Here is an 18,965-nt window from a genome sequence, read left to right as displayed (position 1 = left end):
TGGAAGGCTCCTTTAGGGCCTTGGATAGAGGTGAGGGAGGAGGTGTGGGCACAGGTTTTACAGTTCTTGCGGTGGCAGGTGAAAGTATTCCCCAACCCCACCAATGGAACAATCCATGCTGAACCCACCGACTCAGTTCTTGTCTGGTTGGCAGGATATGATGATTGGAGTCTATAGGGAATTGTGCTAGGGCATCAATTTTTTACACCTTCCATCACTGGCTTAGATAATGGAGACCAAGACATGGTAGCTGATTTCCACATGACAACAAGATAGATGGGAAAATATATTGTTAAGACACAGGAATTTGCAGATGGATATAGATCAGTTAAATATGCAAGAATCTGCCAGAAAGAGGAAAATATAAAGTTATCCACTTTGTCAGGAAGAATGAAAATAAAGAGTATTAATTAAATAAAGAATGACTATGGAATTGCTAGGTGCATAGGATTTAGGTTTTCCTGTGCATGAGTCACAAAAACTTATTATGCAGGTACACATGTAATCAGTAAGACTAATGGATGCACTCCTTTGTTATGAGAGGAATTCAACATAAAAGTAAGGTTGTTATGCTTCAGTTATACAGGGTGTTTAATGCTGTGTGAAGCTTTGGTCTCATTTAAGGAAAACGTAAATACATTGGAGGCTTGAAATGGGTGGATTGTCTCATTAGGATAAGTTGGAACAGCTGGATTTGTTTCTACTGCAGTCTAGAAAAGTGATGGGTGATTTAATTTAAGTGTATTAGGTCCACCATTCTTACATTCCAAGAAGAACCAAGAGACTGAAATATTTAACAGCATGAGCTTTATAATGGAGATGTTTACAGGCAACAAAGTTAGACTAAGCTGTTTCCCACCCAGAGTTGCCAATGACATCATCATAGTGTCACACAATTGGACTCTTACAGTGACAGTCCATCATACACAAATAGAATTGTCTCGATCAGGTTGCTGTGGAAAAATATTTCACCTGTGGTGATTCTAGATCTAGGGCCAATTGCTTTAAAATTTGGAATAGTCTTTCAGGACAGATGAGGATTTCTTTTTCTTTGAGATTGTGTGACTGTAGATATCTGCCTCAGAAGTCAGTAGAGGCAGGGTCATTAAATATTTTTAAAGCAAAGGTAGATAGTGCCTATTAGGCAAGGGAATCAAACATCATCAAGATAAATAGGGAAAGCGTAGTTCGAAATGCAAACAAACCAGCCATGATGTTACTGAACAGAGGAACATGCTTGAGTCTCAGATGGTCTCTCTTACTCCTATTTCATGTTTGTACGATGGGTTGAATGATCTCCTTCATCTTTGTCACCAATATATGATTCTATAATCTGCTTCCTGTCAAAGATCCTCTTTTTTTTTAAACCATATTCTGCTCTGCCATCCAGGATGATCTGGATTTGAAAGTCCCAGTTCTTTGCATGGGAGCATATTTGCTTGGAACCTTCTCTATCTATCTCCTCCTAAGTGCCTTCCACAGCTTTGAAACTGACTTACCTTAAAGTAGTAATTTCCAGTTCACATTTGCAAAGTCACACTTCAGAAACTGGCCTTTCCTCAATTTAGAATGTATATTCCTGGTTTATCTTTGTCTTTTTTCATAACTAAATTAAGTCAAGTTGAATTATAATTCCTTTCTCAAAAAAGCTGTACCATAGATACTCCTTCCCTTTATCCAGCTTCAGTGCTTAAAATAAATCTAGAATTGCCCCTTCTTAACATGAACAAACAGTTTTGAAGTGGCACTGGACCTGAAATGTTAGCTCTACTTTTTATTCACGGATGCTGCCAAACCTGCTGAGTTTCTCCAGTAATTTCTATGATTATCGCTTTTCTGTTTCTGAGTTTAGAGTCACAGAGATGTACAGCATGGAAACAGACCCTTGTTTATGCTGTCTATGCTGACCAGATATCCCAACCCAATCTAGTCCCACCTGCCAGCATCCGGCCCATATCCTTCCAAACCCTTCCTCTTCATAAACCCACCCAAATGCCTCTTAAATGTTGCAATTGTACCAACCTCCACCGCATCCTCTGGCAGCTCATTCCATACACGTACCACCCTCTGCGTGAAAGAGTTGCCCCTTGGGTCTCTTTTATGTCTTTCCCCTCTCACCCTAAACCTATGCCCTCTAGTTCTGGACTCCCCGACCCCAGGGAAAAGACTTTGTCTTATTTATCCTATCAATGCCCCTCATGATTTTGTCAACCTCTATAAGGTCATCCCTCAGCCTCCGACGCTCCAGGGAGAACAGCCCCAGCCTGTTCAGCCTCTCCCTATAGCTCAAATTCTTCAATCCTGGCAACATTCTTGTTAATCTTTTCTGAACCCTTTCAAGTTTCACAACATCTTTCCGATAGGAAGGAGACCAGAATTGCACACAATATTCCAACAGTGGCCTAACCAATGTCCTGTACAACCGCAACAAGACCTCCCAACTCCTGTACTCAATACTCTGACCAATAAAGGAACGCATACCAAATGCCTTCTTCACTGTCCTATCTACCTGCGACTCACTTTCAATGAGCTATGAACCTGCACTCCAAGATCTCTTTGTTCAGCAACACTCCAGGACCTGACCTTTAAGTGTATAAGTCCTGCTAAGATTTGCTTTCCCAAAATGCAGCACCTCGCATTTATCTGAATTAAACCCCCATCTGCCACTTCTCAGCCCATTTGCCCATCTGGTCCAGATCCTGTTGTAATCTGTGGTAACCCTCTTCGTTGTCCACTACACCTCCAATTTTGGTGTCATCTGCAAGCTTACTAACTGTACCTCTTATGCTCACATCCAAATCATTTATGTAGAGGAACCAGCACTGATCCTTGTGGCACTCCACTGGTCACAGGCCTCCAGTCAGAAAAACATCCCTTCACCACCACCCTCTTGTCTTCTACTTTTGAGCCAGTTCTGTATCCAAATGGCTAGTCCTCCCTGTATTCCATGAGATCTAACCTAGGTGATCTCATTTTATGAATATATAAACTCTCTTCACAGCTATGATTCTTTCTGACTGATGAATTTTAAAATGTTGTTCTATCGGACTTTATGATGTTGTCATCTGAGAATCTGTTCTTTCTACATAGCAGCTGAAATGGTGAATAAAATTATTTATCAGCTACATGGTTTGGAGAAATTGACTGTTGAAATCTAGTATAAATTTGCTAACTGTTATTGCGTTCAGGTCAAATTTGGTGAAAGACCTGTAAAATTACAGTTAACTTCATTTTAATCCTGTTATTATTTCACTTAATGCACAAAATAGAAATAGACATCAGAATTTTAAAACAAATGTTAGTTCATATTTTCTGAATTTGCAGGAATTACAGCAGGAGCATGCAAGGCAGGCTTTTATGCAGAGGGATACAAATAAGAGCGGTAGCATTTCTGTCATGGATTTCAAGGATATCATGGTCACTGTTCGCCCACACATGCTGACTCAATTTGTGGAACAATCCTTAGTAACAGTAAGTTACATCATTACATTGAAACACATTCTATGGAATGCTAAAAGCAATATAAATATCAAGATTACAAAGTCATATTTTCAACAATGATGGCCTCTGAAATGTTTTAAAATAATGCATCCAGTAAAAGTATTTTCCACAAAATACTTTTTCCACATAGTTTCTAAAGTACTTCTTTTGAGACAGTGCGAAATTACTCTTGTACTCAAAGCAGACAGGAAATCAGTGACGCATTTGATTAATATGTTAGTCTGAGGCGCATGCTAAAGTTGGCATTAGGTGTCATTTCAATGAAAGCATTGAGCTGCAGGTGCAAAAAAGACATCCCAAAGCAATGTGCTGATTTTTAAAACATTCACTGATGGATTGTAGAATGCTGGCAGTGCCGGAATTTATTGTCCATTTCTAGTTGGCTTGCTTGTCCATTTCAGAGGGCAGTTAAGACTGAACTAAACTAATGTGAACTAGGTGGGTTTTTGTGATAATCAATGGTGGTTACTATGTGGATAGCTTTTCCAGATATTTTTTAATGAAGTTCAATCAATGTTGGCCACCTCTGTGCCTGAGTTAGCCAACAGGAAGATTCTTGAGGGCAATTTCTTTTTCTGAAGAAGAGTCACATTGGATTCGAAACATTAACTTTGCTTCTCTCTTGACGTGCTGCCAGTCCTGCTGAGTTTGTCCACACTTTGCTTTTATTTAAGCTTTGGAATAGTTAGTAGGCTTCTTCCAACTCCACAACAATGTAACATTTAACTAATTTTGTGATGGTTCTTTGAGCACCTTTAAGGACATTTGTGTAGGGTCCTAATTTGTACAGTAAAGCAGCCTTGGGCACACAGCATCAGGTAAGCTTCATATGCCAGAGAAAAGGGTGAGAGTAAATGTCTTGTAATTTTCAAATCTTGACTGCTTGTATTTTGAAAATAAAAAGAATGGCCATGAATTGCATTTCTCCCCTTGCCTCAAAATTCCTTGTCAGTTGGGAGATTTGCAAATATGCAGTGTTTGTAACAAGTTGTCTATTTTGCAACGATTAGTTTTCAAATACAATAAATTAAGACAAATGCTGTTGTAAATTGCTCCAAGTAGACATACAATTTTTTTTAAGTTCCAAGAAATAGATAATGTTCTGCTAATAATCAATTGCAGAAACATGTGGTGGATAAAGTCAGTTTGAACTATTTAAGTATCGTTAACCCTAAGTAATTATCTATTACGTAGAAGAAGCGTTGAACAGATGTGTTTCTTATACAAGAGATGTGCATGACTTTACATGAGTAAAATTTGCTATTTTTGTTTCCCTCTATTACTTGTAGGCAGCTGGAGGTTCTTCAACCCATCAAGTCAGCTTCTCCTACTATAATGGTTTTAACTCACTCCTAAACAACATGGAGCTCATTATAGGAGTCTACCATACTATAGCTGGCTCCGGTAGAATTATGAATGTTGGTAAAGGTTAGAATTTCTGATTATGCCTTCTGGATATTTCCCAGGTTTAAAGGGGGTAAAGATGTGCATAGTTTTCAAACAAAAAAAATCAGTGATTGATTTCCTGGCTTCGTTTGTGGCATGTCCTTTGACTACTGTGTTCTAGCTCTTCAATCCATGCTAAACTGCAATCTTTTACTTTCATTTCAATACAAAAGTTTAATTAAGCCAGAGTCAGATACATGGGGATTTTAAAGGCTTTAACAAACTAGGCTAACATCCAAATTGGCACTGTATAAAATAACTTTACAATACAGATTAATTATTCTGTAACTTCTGCAAGTGTACAGTAAGTTGCCCTATATGCTTGGTCTGAAATCTTAATCATCCTTATTTGACCAATTATACTGTTTGTTTTTATTTCAGCAAAAAAAATCATTAGTTGTACATATTTGGACTAAAGCGTGCAAATCTCCACATACCCTTTTTGCACTGACTCACATTAGTATCCTTTGTCCAAAAGTAGAAGATGCATTGTCAGGTGGCACAGTCATTTCCTAATATTAAATAATGGAACAATATATTGTGTTATGTTTCTCTACAGAGGAATTTACTCTTGCTGCACAGGAACTTGGTCAGGTGACGCCTATGGAAATTGATATTTTGTTTCAGTTATCAAGCCTCAATAACCCAACTGGGTGAGTTGGATGCCACAATGTACTGTATTTAATTTACCATATTTGGCTATTACATTTAATATTGTTAGAATGTGAGCACAGACAATGCAGAATACCTCTACTTACAAGTGCCAAGTCCTTTGCATTTTACCAAAAGTTAAAGTAAAGTTTGAAGGCAGCACACACTGCACTTGATATACAGCTGTGAAATATAGAGCAAGAAGGTTTACAGCTATGCACTTTAACTGTTTTAATTTATTGAGTATTTAAATTAATCAATTACTTAAGCTACTGCTTTAGAATATCTTGAGTTGTAATCTTATCAACATTTTTGTTTTATGGTTTAATGGTGGTTAAATATGTTGTGAAATGGGTTAATTATTGATAATTAGATTAAATCATCTTGCAAGGATGCCTGCCTTGAAAAAGTTTTCCTCCTCTCTCCTCCTCTCTCTAATCTCGCTCCCACTGCAATCCCCAGGTCGTCATCTCTGCCCTGAAGCTCTTTTATGCTACTTTCTCCCCACCCCCACCCCTTTTTCATTTATCTCCATCCTGCAGGCATCCTGCCTCTATTCCCGATGAAGGGCTTTTGCCCGAAACGTCGATTTTCCTGCTCCTTGGATGCTGCCTGACCTGCTGTGCTTTTCCAGCACCACTCTAACGTAAACTCTGGTTTTCAGCATCTGCAGTCCTTGTTTTTGCCTATCATGAAGTATTGTCCATCGTCAGTAATTACCAACAGATGTATTGTCAGATAAGGCTGTTGAAATGTGAATAATTTAATGTCAAACCTATTTTAATGTTCAAAATTGTAGAACAGTGGATCCTAACTTCTACCTCCACTCTTTGGTATTGACCTTAAAAAGTTATGTACCAGTAATTTCTGCAGGTTTACTTTAATCGTCTAGTATAGTTCTACCTCTGTCCCTTAACTATCATTTTGCTTATATGTATTATAATGGTCTTTACTGTTTCGCATTGTAATCTGTCAGTCTTTCTTCAAACTTTATCTTGGCAATTTAAATTATTTTTTATTTTTTCACGTTTTTTGGACTTATGCAATTAACCTTTTATTTGTATCACTGCTGATATTAATTTCTTATTTTAACCTGTTTCTCCATTTATCTAAGGAAAATAGCACTGACCTTTGCACTTGCATATGTGATAATGAGCTCTTGGTGCACAAAGACCAAGTCTTGGATTTGTAACATATGCTAAACTATTAATTCCTCTAATTTCTTCTAATTTGTTTCTTCCATAGACACATCACATTAATAGACCTGAAGAAAATAGCACCTCATGGAGAAGGAATCTTGCCGTATTACCTGAGAGAATCTACGGTGAGAGGGTTGCACAGATTTTTAGGGCTTGAGACTATGACCTGTTTGTGACTTTAAACTTTGTGAGATAAAGTGTTGCAAAAATAGTATTTAATTTGCCTGTTAATAATTCGTTGTTAAACTAGCTTGTTAAAACATCCGTATTTCTTTCTACTCCAAACCAATAATAATCTACCTTTTCAAATCTGTTTTTAATATTAGAGGTACCCTTCAGCTCTTTGGTATGTTAGTATTACAGATTCACAAATGCACCTATTTTTAAAATTAATGATTTTGGAAATTTGGCAGTTCGATTAAAATATTGATTTCTCTTCCACCTGCTTTTTTTTCTTTGTTGGTGTCTGAGCTTTGCTGGTAAGGTCAGTATTTGCTGCTCCTCCCTAATTGGACTTAACAAGATGTTAGTGAGCTGCCTTCTTCAATCATTGCAATCCATATGGGGCAGGCACAATCACAGTATTGCTAGGATAGAAGTTCCAAGTTTTTGCTGCAACGACAGTGAAGAAACAGCAATATAGTTCCAAGTCGGATTATGTATGATTGGAAGGAAACTTGCAGTTGGTGCTGTTTCTGGGAATCTTCTGCTCTTGTCCTTTCAGTTGGTACGATGTGGATTTGAAAAGGCTCTTCAAGGAGGTTTGGTGAGTTGTTACAGTGAATGTTGTAGGTGGCACAGACTGTTGCTATCTGAAGGCCGCATTGTCCTGCTTGATGTTGAACATTTTGAATGTTGGTGGAGCTGCAATCATTGAAGCAAGTAGAGAGATTTCTGTCACGTTATTGATCAGCAGTCCCCCTCATTTTTATTTATTCTGTGTGGATCTTGGAGGCCCGTGTGTGGTATTGGCTTCTGGAACTGAAAATTAATGCTGCATTTGGCATCAGCATACTGGTCACCGTGCATGGAATGTCAGAGTGGCTACGCTAAACAGATTGGAGGGAATGTTGCTACTGACCTATGCCTTGCAAATTGGATGGAAAAGTGTTGGAGAGTAGGTTGAGAAAAGATGTCTAAGAATAAAACTGGATGGACCAATAAGCATCACCATAAGCATTGGAAATGATAATAGTGTACCCTGCCCAATTGATACTTTAAATTCCTCTTTACAGGAGACTATGCATCAACCAACCTGACCTTCCGGTTGCCATCCATTTTAATTCTCCCTCTCACTCCCCTGGTAACATGTCCATCCTTGGCCTCCTCCACACTCAGAAGCCAAATGTAAACTGGAGGAATGCCACCTGATATTTTGCCTGGGGACCTTACAGCCCAATAGCCTCAATTCTGCCTTCAGTAGCTTCAAAATCCATTCATCCTCAGCCTTACCCCTTTCCCAGCCCTCCCCTTCCTTCTCACCTCTCTGACCTGACCTTACCTCTTCATCTTCCTACTCACCTATCCGCTCTATCCTTCTTAATGATCAATCACAATTACTGCATACCTGCACCCACCTGTCAACATCCCACCTACCCTTGCCCCAGCCCCACCTCCCTCCCTCTATTTACTTCTGGGCTCCTTTGCTCTTCCCTATTCCTGACGAAAGGTTTTGGCCTTCACGTATGCTGTCTGACCTGCTGTGCTTTTCCAGCTTCATAACTATTGACTCTGACTTCAAGCATCTCCAGTCCTATTGTCTCCAAATTTAGAAGAAGATGTCTCCCAGAATATTTAAGCAATAGCCTCACAGAGTCATATTCACTAAAAACATACCATTGAGCCAATGTCTTGACTTCTCCATCAAAATCTCTGGATGTTTGCTGTCTTTTTCACAGGAAAACCCGCCAAAGATGATATACAGTTGCAAGGAAATTTCAACGTTGAGTCAGGATGCAAGAAGCCCCATGGGATCAGTCCCATGACAAGAAAGATTTATCCTATTAACCACACAGCCCTCCCTCAGCTAATGTATCATAGAACATAGAACAGGCCCTTCTGCCCTCGATGTTGCACCGACCTGTGAATATTCTCAGCTCGTCCCCCTACACTATCCCAAAATCATACATGTGCTTATCTAAGGATTGTTTAAATCTCCCTAATGTGGCTGAGTTGACTACATTCGCAGGTAGTGCATTCCACGCCCTTACCACTCTCTGCATAAAGAACCTGCTTCTGACATCTGTCTTAAATCTATCACCCCTCAATTTGTAGTTATGCCCCCTCGTACACGCTGATGTCACCATCCTAGGGAAAAGACTTTCACTGTCTACCCTATCTAATCCTCTGATCATCTTGTATGTCTCTATCAAATCCCCTCTTAGCCTTCTTCTTGCCAATGAGAACAGGTTCAAGTCTCTCAGCCTTTCCTCATAAGACCTTCCCTCCAGACCAGGCACATCCTGATAAATCTCCTCTGCACCTTTTCCAATGCTTCCACATCCTTCCCGAAATATGATGACCAGAACTGTTCACAATATTCCAAGTGTGGCCACACCAGCGTTTTGTATAGTTTCAGCATGATATTGTGGCTTGGGAACTCAATTCCTCTACGAATGTAACCTAACACACTTTATGCCTTCTTGGCAGCACTATCCACCTGGGTGGCAACTTTTCGAGATCTATGTACATGGACTCCAAGATCCCTCTGCACATCCACACTACCAAGAATCTTTCCATTGACCCACTACTCTGCCTTCCTGTTATTCTTCCCAAAGTGTATCACCTCACATTTAGCTGCACAGAACTACATTTGCCAACTCTCAGCCCAATTCTGCAGTTTATCCAAGTTCGCCCTGCAACCTGTAACACTCTTGCACACTGTCCACTACTCCACCGACTTTAGTGTCATCTGCAAATTTACTAATCCATCCACCTATGCTTGTGTCAAAGTCATTTATAAAAATGACAAACAGCAGTGGTCCCAAACAGATCTTTGTGGCACACCACGAGTAATCAGACTCCAGTCTGAATATTTTCCATCAGTCACCACTCGCTACCTTCTTCCAGAAAACCAGTTTCTAATCCAAACTGCTAAATCATCCTCAATTCCATGCCTCTGCATTTTCTCCAACAGCCTACGATGTGGAACCTTATCAAAGGCTTTACTGAAGTCAATGTGTACCGCATCAACTGCCCTACCTTCATCTACATGCTTGGTCACCTTCTCAGAAAACTCAGAGGTTTGTGAGACACGACCCGCCCTTGACAAAACCATGTTGACTATCTGAAATCAAATTGTTGTTTGATAGATGATTATAAATCTTATCTCTTATAATCCTTTCCAAAACCTTTCCTGCAACAGAAGTAAGGCTCTGTTTTCCTCCATATTTAATACCACTTGCAAGATGCCCTTAGTGGCAAGGTCACAAAATATACTGTGGGAGCAAGAATTCAGTGTTCATTACCAAAACTGGTTCAGAAGCCAGTACTGACTGGACTGGCTTAGTCTTAAGTATTACTGGCACCTCCTACAAACATGGAAAATTGCCCATGTCTTGTTTACAAAACGCAGGGCAAATCCAAACTAGACAATTATACTGGTTTCAGCCTACTCTCAATTGTCGCCGAAGTGATAGAAGAAATTCTCAATAGTGCTTTCAAGCAGAACTTGCACAGCAATAACCTGCTCATTGTTGCCCAGATTTGGTTCCTCCAAGGGCATGGCTTTTGATCTCATTCTTGCTGTTGTCCAAATATGATCAAAAGTGCTGGCTTCCAAAGGTGAGATTGGAGTGACTGCTCTTAACACCATGACAGCATTTGACTGAGTGTGGCATCATCAAACTGTGGCAAAATGAAAATCAGGTAGGGATTCAAGTCTAATCTTCCCATTCATTAGAAGTATATACTGTGGAAAGGCAAATGGTTGTATTTGTGGGAGGGCAATGGTCTCAGCCTTATAACATTGCTAGTTCAGCAGGGTAGTGTTGGCACAACCATCTTAAGCTGCTTCATCAATGACATTCCTTCATCATGTCAGAACTGGAGATGTTTGTTGATGATTGCACAATGTATAGTAGTTTTTGCAATTCTTCAGATACTTAATGAATCTGTATCCATGTGCTGCAAGTATGGGATAATATTCAGGCCTAGGTTAATATGTGACAAGGACCATGCATGCCACATGTGTCATGTGATGCCAATCTCCAACAAGAGAGAATTAAGACACATTCCTCTGATATTTAATGGCATCAAAACTGTTGAATACCCCATATTCAAAATTCTGAGGGTCATCATTGACCAGAAACTGAACTAGATCAGCCATACAAGGATTGTTTGTCTACAAGACCAGGTAAGAGGCTAAGAATTCTGTGGCGAGTAACTCACCTACTGACTCTGAAGCCTGTCCACTTTCTTAAATGCAATAATGAAACATGTGATGAAAGTCTCGGTTACATGAATGAGTGCCGCTTCAGCAGCACCGAAGAAATGTAACACCATCCAAATCAAAGCATCAAGTTTGATTGGCAGCTCATTCATGAGCCCAATCATTTGTTTCCTCCACAATTGATCCAATGTATTTGACAAGATGCATTGCTACACCACAACTGGGCTCTTTTGACGCATCTTCAACCCCTCAATGTCCAACACCTTGAAGGACAAGAGTGGCAGGGACATAGGAACAACATCACCAGGAAGATCCCTTCCAACCCCCAAACTATCCTGGGGATTGGAACAATATTTCTATTTCTTCACTGTAAATTGATCAAACTCTTCGAACTTCCTTCCAAACAACAGTGTGAGTGTTTACACCACATGGACAATGTGTGAAGGACAGTGGTTCATCACTGCCTTTTCAAAAGTAATTCATGATAAGCAATAAGTACTATTTTTGTTAGCAATATTGTATGAAACAGTAACAAAAAAGATGCACCTGTCCATTGTGAGAGTAAGCCCAGAACAAGGTTCCACTTGGTAGACTAATTAGTAAAGTTAAATCACATGGGATTCAGAATGAGCTTGCCAATTAGATAGAAAAATGTCTTAACGACAGGAGTCAGAGAATGATAGTGGAGAATTATTTTTTGTACAGGAAGGCTGGTGCCAGTGATCTTCCACAGGGATTGGTGCTAGGTCTACTTGTGTTTATCATTTATATAAATGATTTAGATGAGAAAATAGAAGGCAGTGGTTAGTAAGCTTGTGGATGACACCAAAATTGATAGTATAATGGACAATGGAGAAGAATATCTAAGATTACAAATAAATTTTGTTCAATTGGGTCAATGGGCTGAGGAGTGGCAGATGGAGTTTGTTTTGGATAAATGCAAGGTATTGCATTTTAGTAAAATAACAGGACTTCTTTAATTAAATGTAGGGGTTGGGTGGTGTTGTAGAACAGCAAGATTTAGGGATTCACATATATAATTCTTCAAAATTTGCTACATGTGTAGACAGGGTGATGAGGAAGGTATTCAGTACGCTTACCTTCATTGCTCAGACCTGTCGGTATAGGAATTGGGATGCCATGTTGAAGTTGTGTAGAACATAGGTGAAGCTTCTTCTGAAGTATTATGTCCAGTTCTGGTTGCCATGTAATAGGAAGGATATTATTAAGCTAGAGAGGGTTCAGAAAAAATTTAGCAAAATGTTGCCGGGAATGGAGTCTGAGTTATAAGGAGAGGCTGGATAAGCTGGAACGTATTTTTCACTGGCCTGTAGGAGGTTGAGAGGACACCTTATCTCGGATTATAAAATTATGAGCGGTATAGGGAAGTCTCTTTTTTCCCTAGAGTTGTGGATTTCAAGAATAGGGGCTGTATTCTTCAGGTCAGAGGAGAAAGATTTTAAAAAGACATGAGCGGCAACCTTTATTACATTTGTATATGGAATGAAATTCCAGAGGATGTATTGGGTGGTGGTACATTAAAACCATTTAAAATATGTTCGGGTAAATACATGAGTAAGACATTTTTGGAAGAATGTGGGCCAAGTGCATGCAGGTGGGACTAGTTTAGTTTGAGATTATGGTTGGCATGGACTAATTAGACTGAAGGGTCTGTTTCCCTACTGTATGGTTTATGACATCGTTTCCTCAATGTGTAATGTGGTAGTACCAATATCCCAAATAGGATAACTTCAGAACAGATCTAGCAGTTCACATCTAGATCCATTGAGATGCTGTGGACAACCAGCAGTATTCCATTCAACCCCCAATATACAAATTCTTGGCCCTGCAAATCCCTCACTCTTCTTCTTGATCTTAGGCAGTTCCTCGGGGTCAAGAATGAATTGTTTTCACTCTGGTTCAGTGCCCTACCCCATATCTTTAGACTATGACCCTATTCCTGGTCTACCCAGTCGCTGGGGTTATCCTTCCTGCATTTACCCTGTCTAGTGTGTTAGAATGTTACAGGTTTCTATCAGATCATTCCTAATTCTTATAAAATCCAGTCCTTTTTCATATATCTGACCTGCCATCTAAGGAATTAGTCTGATAAACTTCTCTCGGGCTCCTCAGATGCTGCCTGACCTGCTGTGCTTTTTCAACACCACACCTTTCGACTCTGACTCTCCAGTATCTGAAAGATCTCCAGGATCTTTTTCATCCAATCTCTATTCATGCCAGCCCACTACCCCCCATCCCATTCATGGGATTACTTATCTGGGACCTTATCAAAAGCCTTCTGAAACTCCAGATAAACCAAATCCATTTGTTCCTTGTTATCTCCTTTTCCAGTCTAGAGTACTTCATCTAATATTGGCGCAATTAGTTTGAAAAATATCTTACTGGCGTTTCTATTCCCAATTCATAATCTTGCAATAAAATTGTACTACTCCCAGGTCACTAGCATCAGTTGCCATTTTAAAAGATTTTGTAAAGTTAGGGGCAGCCAACCAAGTTCATTTAATAGGATTGCCTTCAGCTTCCGAGAAGTTCTTTGTTGACTATGTTGACTCTGCCACCATTGATTCTTTTTGGAGTAAATCTGTTAAAGTTGCAATTAATTTTCTGAAGTTAGCTGCAAATTTCTAACATAATTTGCACATTCCCTAAGATCTCAAAATTTCCTGTTCAGCTTTACGAATTCACTCAGAACCTTCACTTATATTGTTTATGTCATCACTTGCCTTTACCGTGTTGCATGTCATGATTAGATTACCCTCACTTTTGTAAATTACCCTTAGCTTGACTTATTATTAAGTCACTGAACTATAGTTGCCTAAATAGGTCTTCTAGTAGTTTGTTCTTCCCAGGTGTTACTATATGTTGCAATGTACAAACCCTAGTAAATTGCTTCAACTTCTTGCACAGCTCTAGCATTCTCAACAGAAATATCCCACCTCAATACAATGGAAACAAATAGGCCTTTAATTTTCACCTTCACCCTCAGTACCTTCCTTTTTGATCTGATAAGGGGGATCTTAGGGCATTACTTTACCCTGGCTACTTGCTTTCCTTTCACTCTCATACCCTGTATAGACTCAGTTTTATGGATCAACTCAATAATTGTCAGCATTACTGCTGCCTGTCTAGCAGTTGCAACACTCTGCTCTTCAATATGGATTAGTCTTATAAAAATAGTGAGTGAATTCCACATTTGAAGCTTTCAAAGAAATTTTTTTCTTGGAAATTAATAACACACATACTCCATAGCAAAGACTGTTAAAGATATAATGCCACATCCATTAGGACCTGTCCTGATATTGTTTATAACTATTCAAGAATATCAAAGAATCATTACTTCACAGCATTTAAGAATAGAATAGCTGACAATATCTAAGTATACAAAAATGATCAACATTTAAAGGAACATTTACCTTAAAGCACTGAATAAGTAAGATTTATTTTCCTGGTAGATCTTTTGAGAAGTATTATCTGAGTATTCCTAACTCTCAAGAAATTTCAATGAAAATGTCTTATTTTTATATTGACATATATATTTTTATATTGTGTATAAGCCCCTCCTGCTTTGTAAATGTGATTGTTAACCTACTCTAAAGTTCTTCCCACGTAAATGTGTTGCTATGTAATTTGATATTGTTCCTTAATTATTCAGTGAAAATTTATGTATGAAATTGTGAACTTATATCTAGTCATTTTGTTTGTGATGTCTTTAACCCTTCCATGGAAATTTCTTTCAAGTCTCTCTTATTGTTCAATCTTCTAATGGTTTTTCAGTCAAGATGTTTAAGTTCTTATCTTGGAGTGTTTAATGGCAATAATGTAATAAGGATCTTTCCATCACTTAACAGTTGAATGCTTCCAGCATTTATGGTTCTATTACCTCTCCTGGATGTGATGGTGTCATGTCCCTTTCCAGGCCTTATTCAGCAAGACATCAAAGAGATATAAATACTGAGTACTATTCTATGAATTTAGTTAATAGCATATATATGTTGGTTCTATGTCTTCTTCTAGGTATATCCTAATTTCACAGTGGACCTTTCTGGTTTGTTACTCACTGTGATGGAGTCTTTGATTAACTCCTTGTTTTACATGTAAATGGTTTTAGGATTTATACGTGTCTGACATAATTAGTTATATTTATTTTTAAATTCAAGCTACACTTCTAACCAGATTTTATTGCAGTGCAGGTTGGATGGGCTACACCTAAACTATGAGGTGAATAGCCATAGAGTCATAGAGATGTGCACCACAGAAACAGACCTTTCAGTCCAACTCATCCATGCCAACCATATATCCTAAATTAATCTAGTTCCATTTGCCAGCTCTTGGTCCATATCCCGCTAAATCCTTCCTATTCATAAACCCGTCCAGATACCTTTTAAAATGTTGCAATTATACCAGCCTCCACCACTTTCTCTGGCAGGTGAGTTCATAATGCAATACTCTTTGCGTGAAAAAATTACCCCTTACATCCCTGTTATATCTTTCCCTTATCACCCTAAACCTATGGCCCTCTAGCTCAGGACTCCCACACCCCAGGGAAAATACCTTGTCTATTTACACTGTCCATGACCCTCAATATTTTATAAATCTCTAGAAGGTCACCCCTCAGCCTCCGAGGCACCAGAGAAAGCAGCCCCAACGTATTCAGCCTCTCCCTACAGCTCATACCTTCAACCCTTGCAACACCCTTGTAAATCTTTTCTGAGCCCTTCCAAGATTTACAACATTCTTCTGATAGCAGCAAGATCAGAATTGCCAACAATTTTCCAAAAGTGGTCGAACCAGTGTCCTGTATGGCTGCAACATGACCTCTCAACACCTGATGCTGTGACCAATAACAGAAAGCATACCAAATGCTGCCTTCACTACCCTATCTACCTGCAACTCCACTTTCAAGAAACTATGAACCTGTACTCCAAGGTCTCTTTATTCAGCAACACTCTCCAGGACCTTACCATGAGGTATATGAATCCTGCTCTGATTTGTCTTTCCAAAATGCAGCAGTTCATGTTTATCTAAATTAAAGTCCCATCTGCCATTTCTCAACCCTTTGGCCCATCTGATCAAGACCTTGTTGTACTCTGAGGTAACGTTCTTTGCCGTCCACTACACGTCCAATTTTGTTGATTTCTGCAAACTTACTAGCCGTACCTTCTATGTTCGATCCAAATCATTTATATAAATGACAAAAAGCATTGTAACCAGCACCGATCCTTGTGGCACACCACCAGTCACACGCCTCCAGTCTGAAAGGCAATCCTTGACCACCACCCTATGTTTTCTACCTTTAAGCCAGTTCTGTATCCAAATGGCTACTTCTCCCTGTATTCTGCGTGATCTAACCTTGCTAACCAGTCTACCCATGAGGAACTTTGTCAAATGCCTTACTGAAGTCCCTATAGATCATGTCTCCTAGTCTGCTCTCATCGATCCTCTTCGTTACTTCTTCAAAAAACTCAAATCAAGTTAGTGAAACATGATTTCCCATGCATGAAGCCATGTTGACTATCCCTAATTAGCCCTTTTCTATCCAAATATATTTGAATCCTGTCACTCAGGATTCCCTCCAACAACGTGCCCATCACTGATGTTAGGCTCACTGGTCTGTAGTTCCCTGGCTATTCCTTGCCAGCTTTCTTAAATAGTGACACGATGCTAGACAACCTCCAGTCTTCCAGCACCTCATCTGTGACTATCGATGATCCAAATATCTCTGCAAGGAGCCCAGCAATCAGTTCCCTAGCTTCCCACAGAGTTCTAGAGTACACCTGATCAGACCCTGGAGATTTATCCAACTTTATACATTTTAAGACCTCCAGTACCACCTCTTCTGTGATATGAACATTTTACAAGATGTCATCATCTATCTCCCCACATTCTGTATCTTCCATGCTCTTCTCCACAGTAAGCAGTGATGCAAAATACTCATTTAGTATCTCCCCCATCTTCTGCGGTTTCACATAAGGGCTACTTTGCTGATCTTAGAGGGGTCCTATTCTTTCAATAGTGTTTTAGCAAATCAAGTAATAGGGAAGTGGAGAGAGATTTAACTTAAATAGTCAGTGGAAAGGATGATGTAAGAGAAGATCTCAAATCAAAGGAAAACAGTGAGATAATAAAGCAGGGTAGTAACTTGGGTTATGCTAACTGGAGCATGGCAAAAAGGGAATGAGAGTGCAAACCTAATAATGTACCAGTTCAAAAATTGCAATTTGGTAAAATAAAAGCGGTAACCCCACTATATCTGAAGGCGTGCAACATTTGCAAAAATATGGATGAATTGTTGGTACAGTTGAAAATAAATATGTGTAATCTGATAACTGTTATTGAGATGTTGTGAAGGATGACCAATTCTGGGACTTGAATAATGAAGAGTACCTGACATTTCAAAAGATAGAGAGCTAGGAAAAGATTTCAGGTAGCTCTGTTCGTTAAGGATGCCAATTGTACCGTAGTGAGACATGGTCTTAGCTCAAAAAAGCAAGATGTAAAATCAGTTTCAGAAAAGTATAAAATAGAAAAGACAAGAGGTGACTTGCATGAATAGTTTTAAGGTCTCTGTCCTGTTTAGTAGTTACTGTTCATATCCAGTAAGAAATAAATGAAACATGTAAGAAGATACCACAGTAATCATGGCTGACTTTAATCCATATGTGGATTGGGCACATTAGATTGGCAAGGTAGTGTGGAGGGGCCCAGCTCGAACTTGATTTCCTATCAGGTCCTGGTAAAGGAGCTCGCAAAATCTTGCAAGTCGTTGGGCAAGCAGATGGAGGAGAAGTTGGCCCCAATCTCTATTGCGCTACAAAAGCATGAACATCAGCTGGGAAACCTGGAGAAAAGGATGGATGAGGTAGAACACAGAGTCACAGCGGTAGAAGCTGATATCGTTTCTCCAAGGTTAGGACCCAGGCCCTGGAGATGCAGGCCCATAAGTTGCTTGATCAGGTTGATGACCTTGAGAATGGGCAGGAGAAGACATATTCAGATCGTCGGTCTGCTGGAGGTAAGGACGGTGAGCGACTGGTGGAATTTATTGAGGACTGGTTGCCAAAATTCCTTAACTTGGAGGCTGGAATGAGAAGCTTGAAGATTGAGAGGATTCACCGGGTCACTGTGCAGAGGTCAGGTCTGAACTAATGTCCTCGTCCTAGCTTGGTGCAGTTCCATCACTATAGAGATAAGGAGAGAATCGTGGAAGCTTCCAGAATCCAGGGGAAGGATTTGAATGCCATAGTTTATGAGGGCTCTGAGATCATGTTTTTCCAGGACTTCTCAGCGGCGGTGATCGGAAAAGAAAATCTTATGATTGCATCAAGAAAAGACTGAGGGAGCTCAGGATCCAGTATTCCCTGAGGTATCCAGTAATGTTTTAGAATGCCTTAGATGGATCTGTACATCGCTTTGACATGTCAGAGAAGACAAGAGACTTTGTGAACAAATTAACTTAATCTGAGCAATTTAGTATGGACAAATAGTAGTGTTGTTAGGCTATGTGTCTACTTTTCTTTAAAATAAAAAGTGCAATTCCGTCAGGGTTTTCTTTTCCTTTTTTTATTGGTAATAATTTGGTCTAAGTGCTGCTCAGGGGAGTTTGGGTTGTGTACTTTCAATTTCTAAATTAAGTTATAAAAAGGATGAGTAGAGTATTTAACTTTTTTTCTTTAAAAATGGCTTTGTTCACATTGTTATTGCATGGTGTATTTTCTTTATTTTCTGCTTATGTTTGTGGAGTGGCTCTAGCCAGGAGG

General features: G+C 39.4%; 1 protein-coding gene across 1 annotated transcript in view; it reads left to right on the top strand.

Moving 5' to 3' along the window:
- The window catches only part of LOC132816192 (electrogenic aspartate/glutamate antiporter SLC25A13, mitochondrial), a 187,810-nt gene that overhangs the window by 73,985 nt on the left and 94,860 nt on the right, over nt 1-18,965 (top strand). The window contains exons 5-8 of the mRNA XM_060825688.1: nt 3,325-3,471; nt 4,791-4,929; nt 5,507-5,600; nt 6,844-6,922. Of these exons, the coding sequence (XP_060681671.1) occupies nt 3,325-3,471; nt 4,791-4,929; nt 5,507-5,600; nt 6,844-6,922 (459 nt within the window). The remainder of the gene's footprint in view (nt 1-3,324; nt 3,472-4,790; nt 4,930-5,506; nt 5,601-6,843; nt 6,923-18,965) is intronic.

Source organism: Hemiscyllium ocellatum, chromosome 5, assembly GCF_020745735.1.
Source record: "Hemiscyllium ocellatum isolate sHemOce1 chromosome 5, sHemOce1.pat.X.cur, whole genome shotgun sequence".
Lineage (NCBI taxonomy): Eukaryota > Metazoa > Chordata > Chondrichthyes > Orectolobiformes > Hemiscylliidae > Hemiscyllium > Hemiscyllium ocellatum.
Note: the sequence above shows the minus strand (reverse complement) of the source record. Positions and strands in the feature narration are given on the sequence as shown.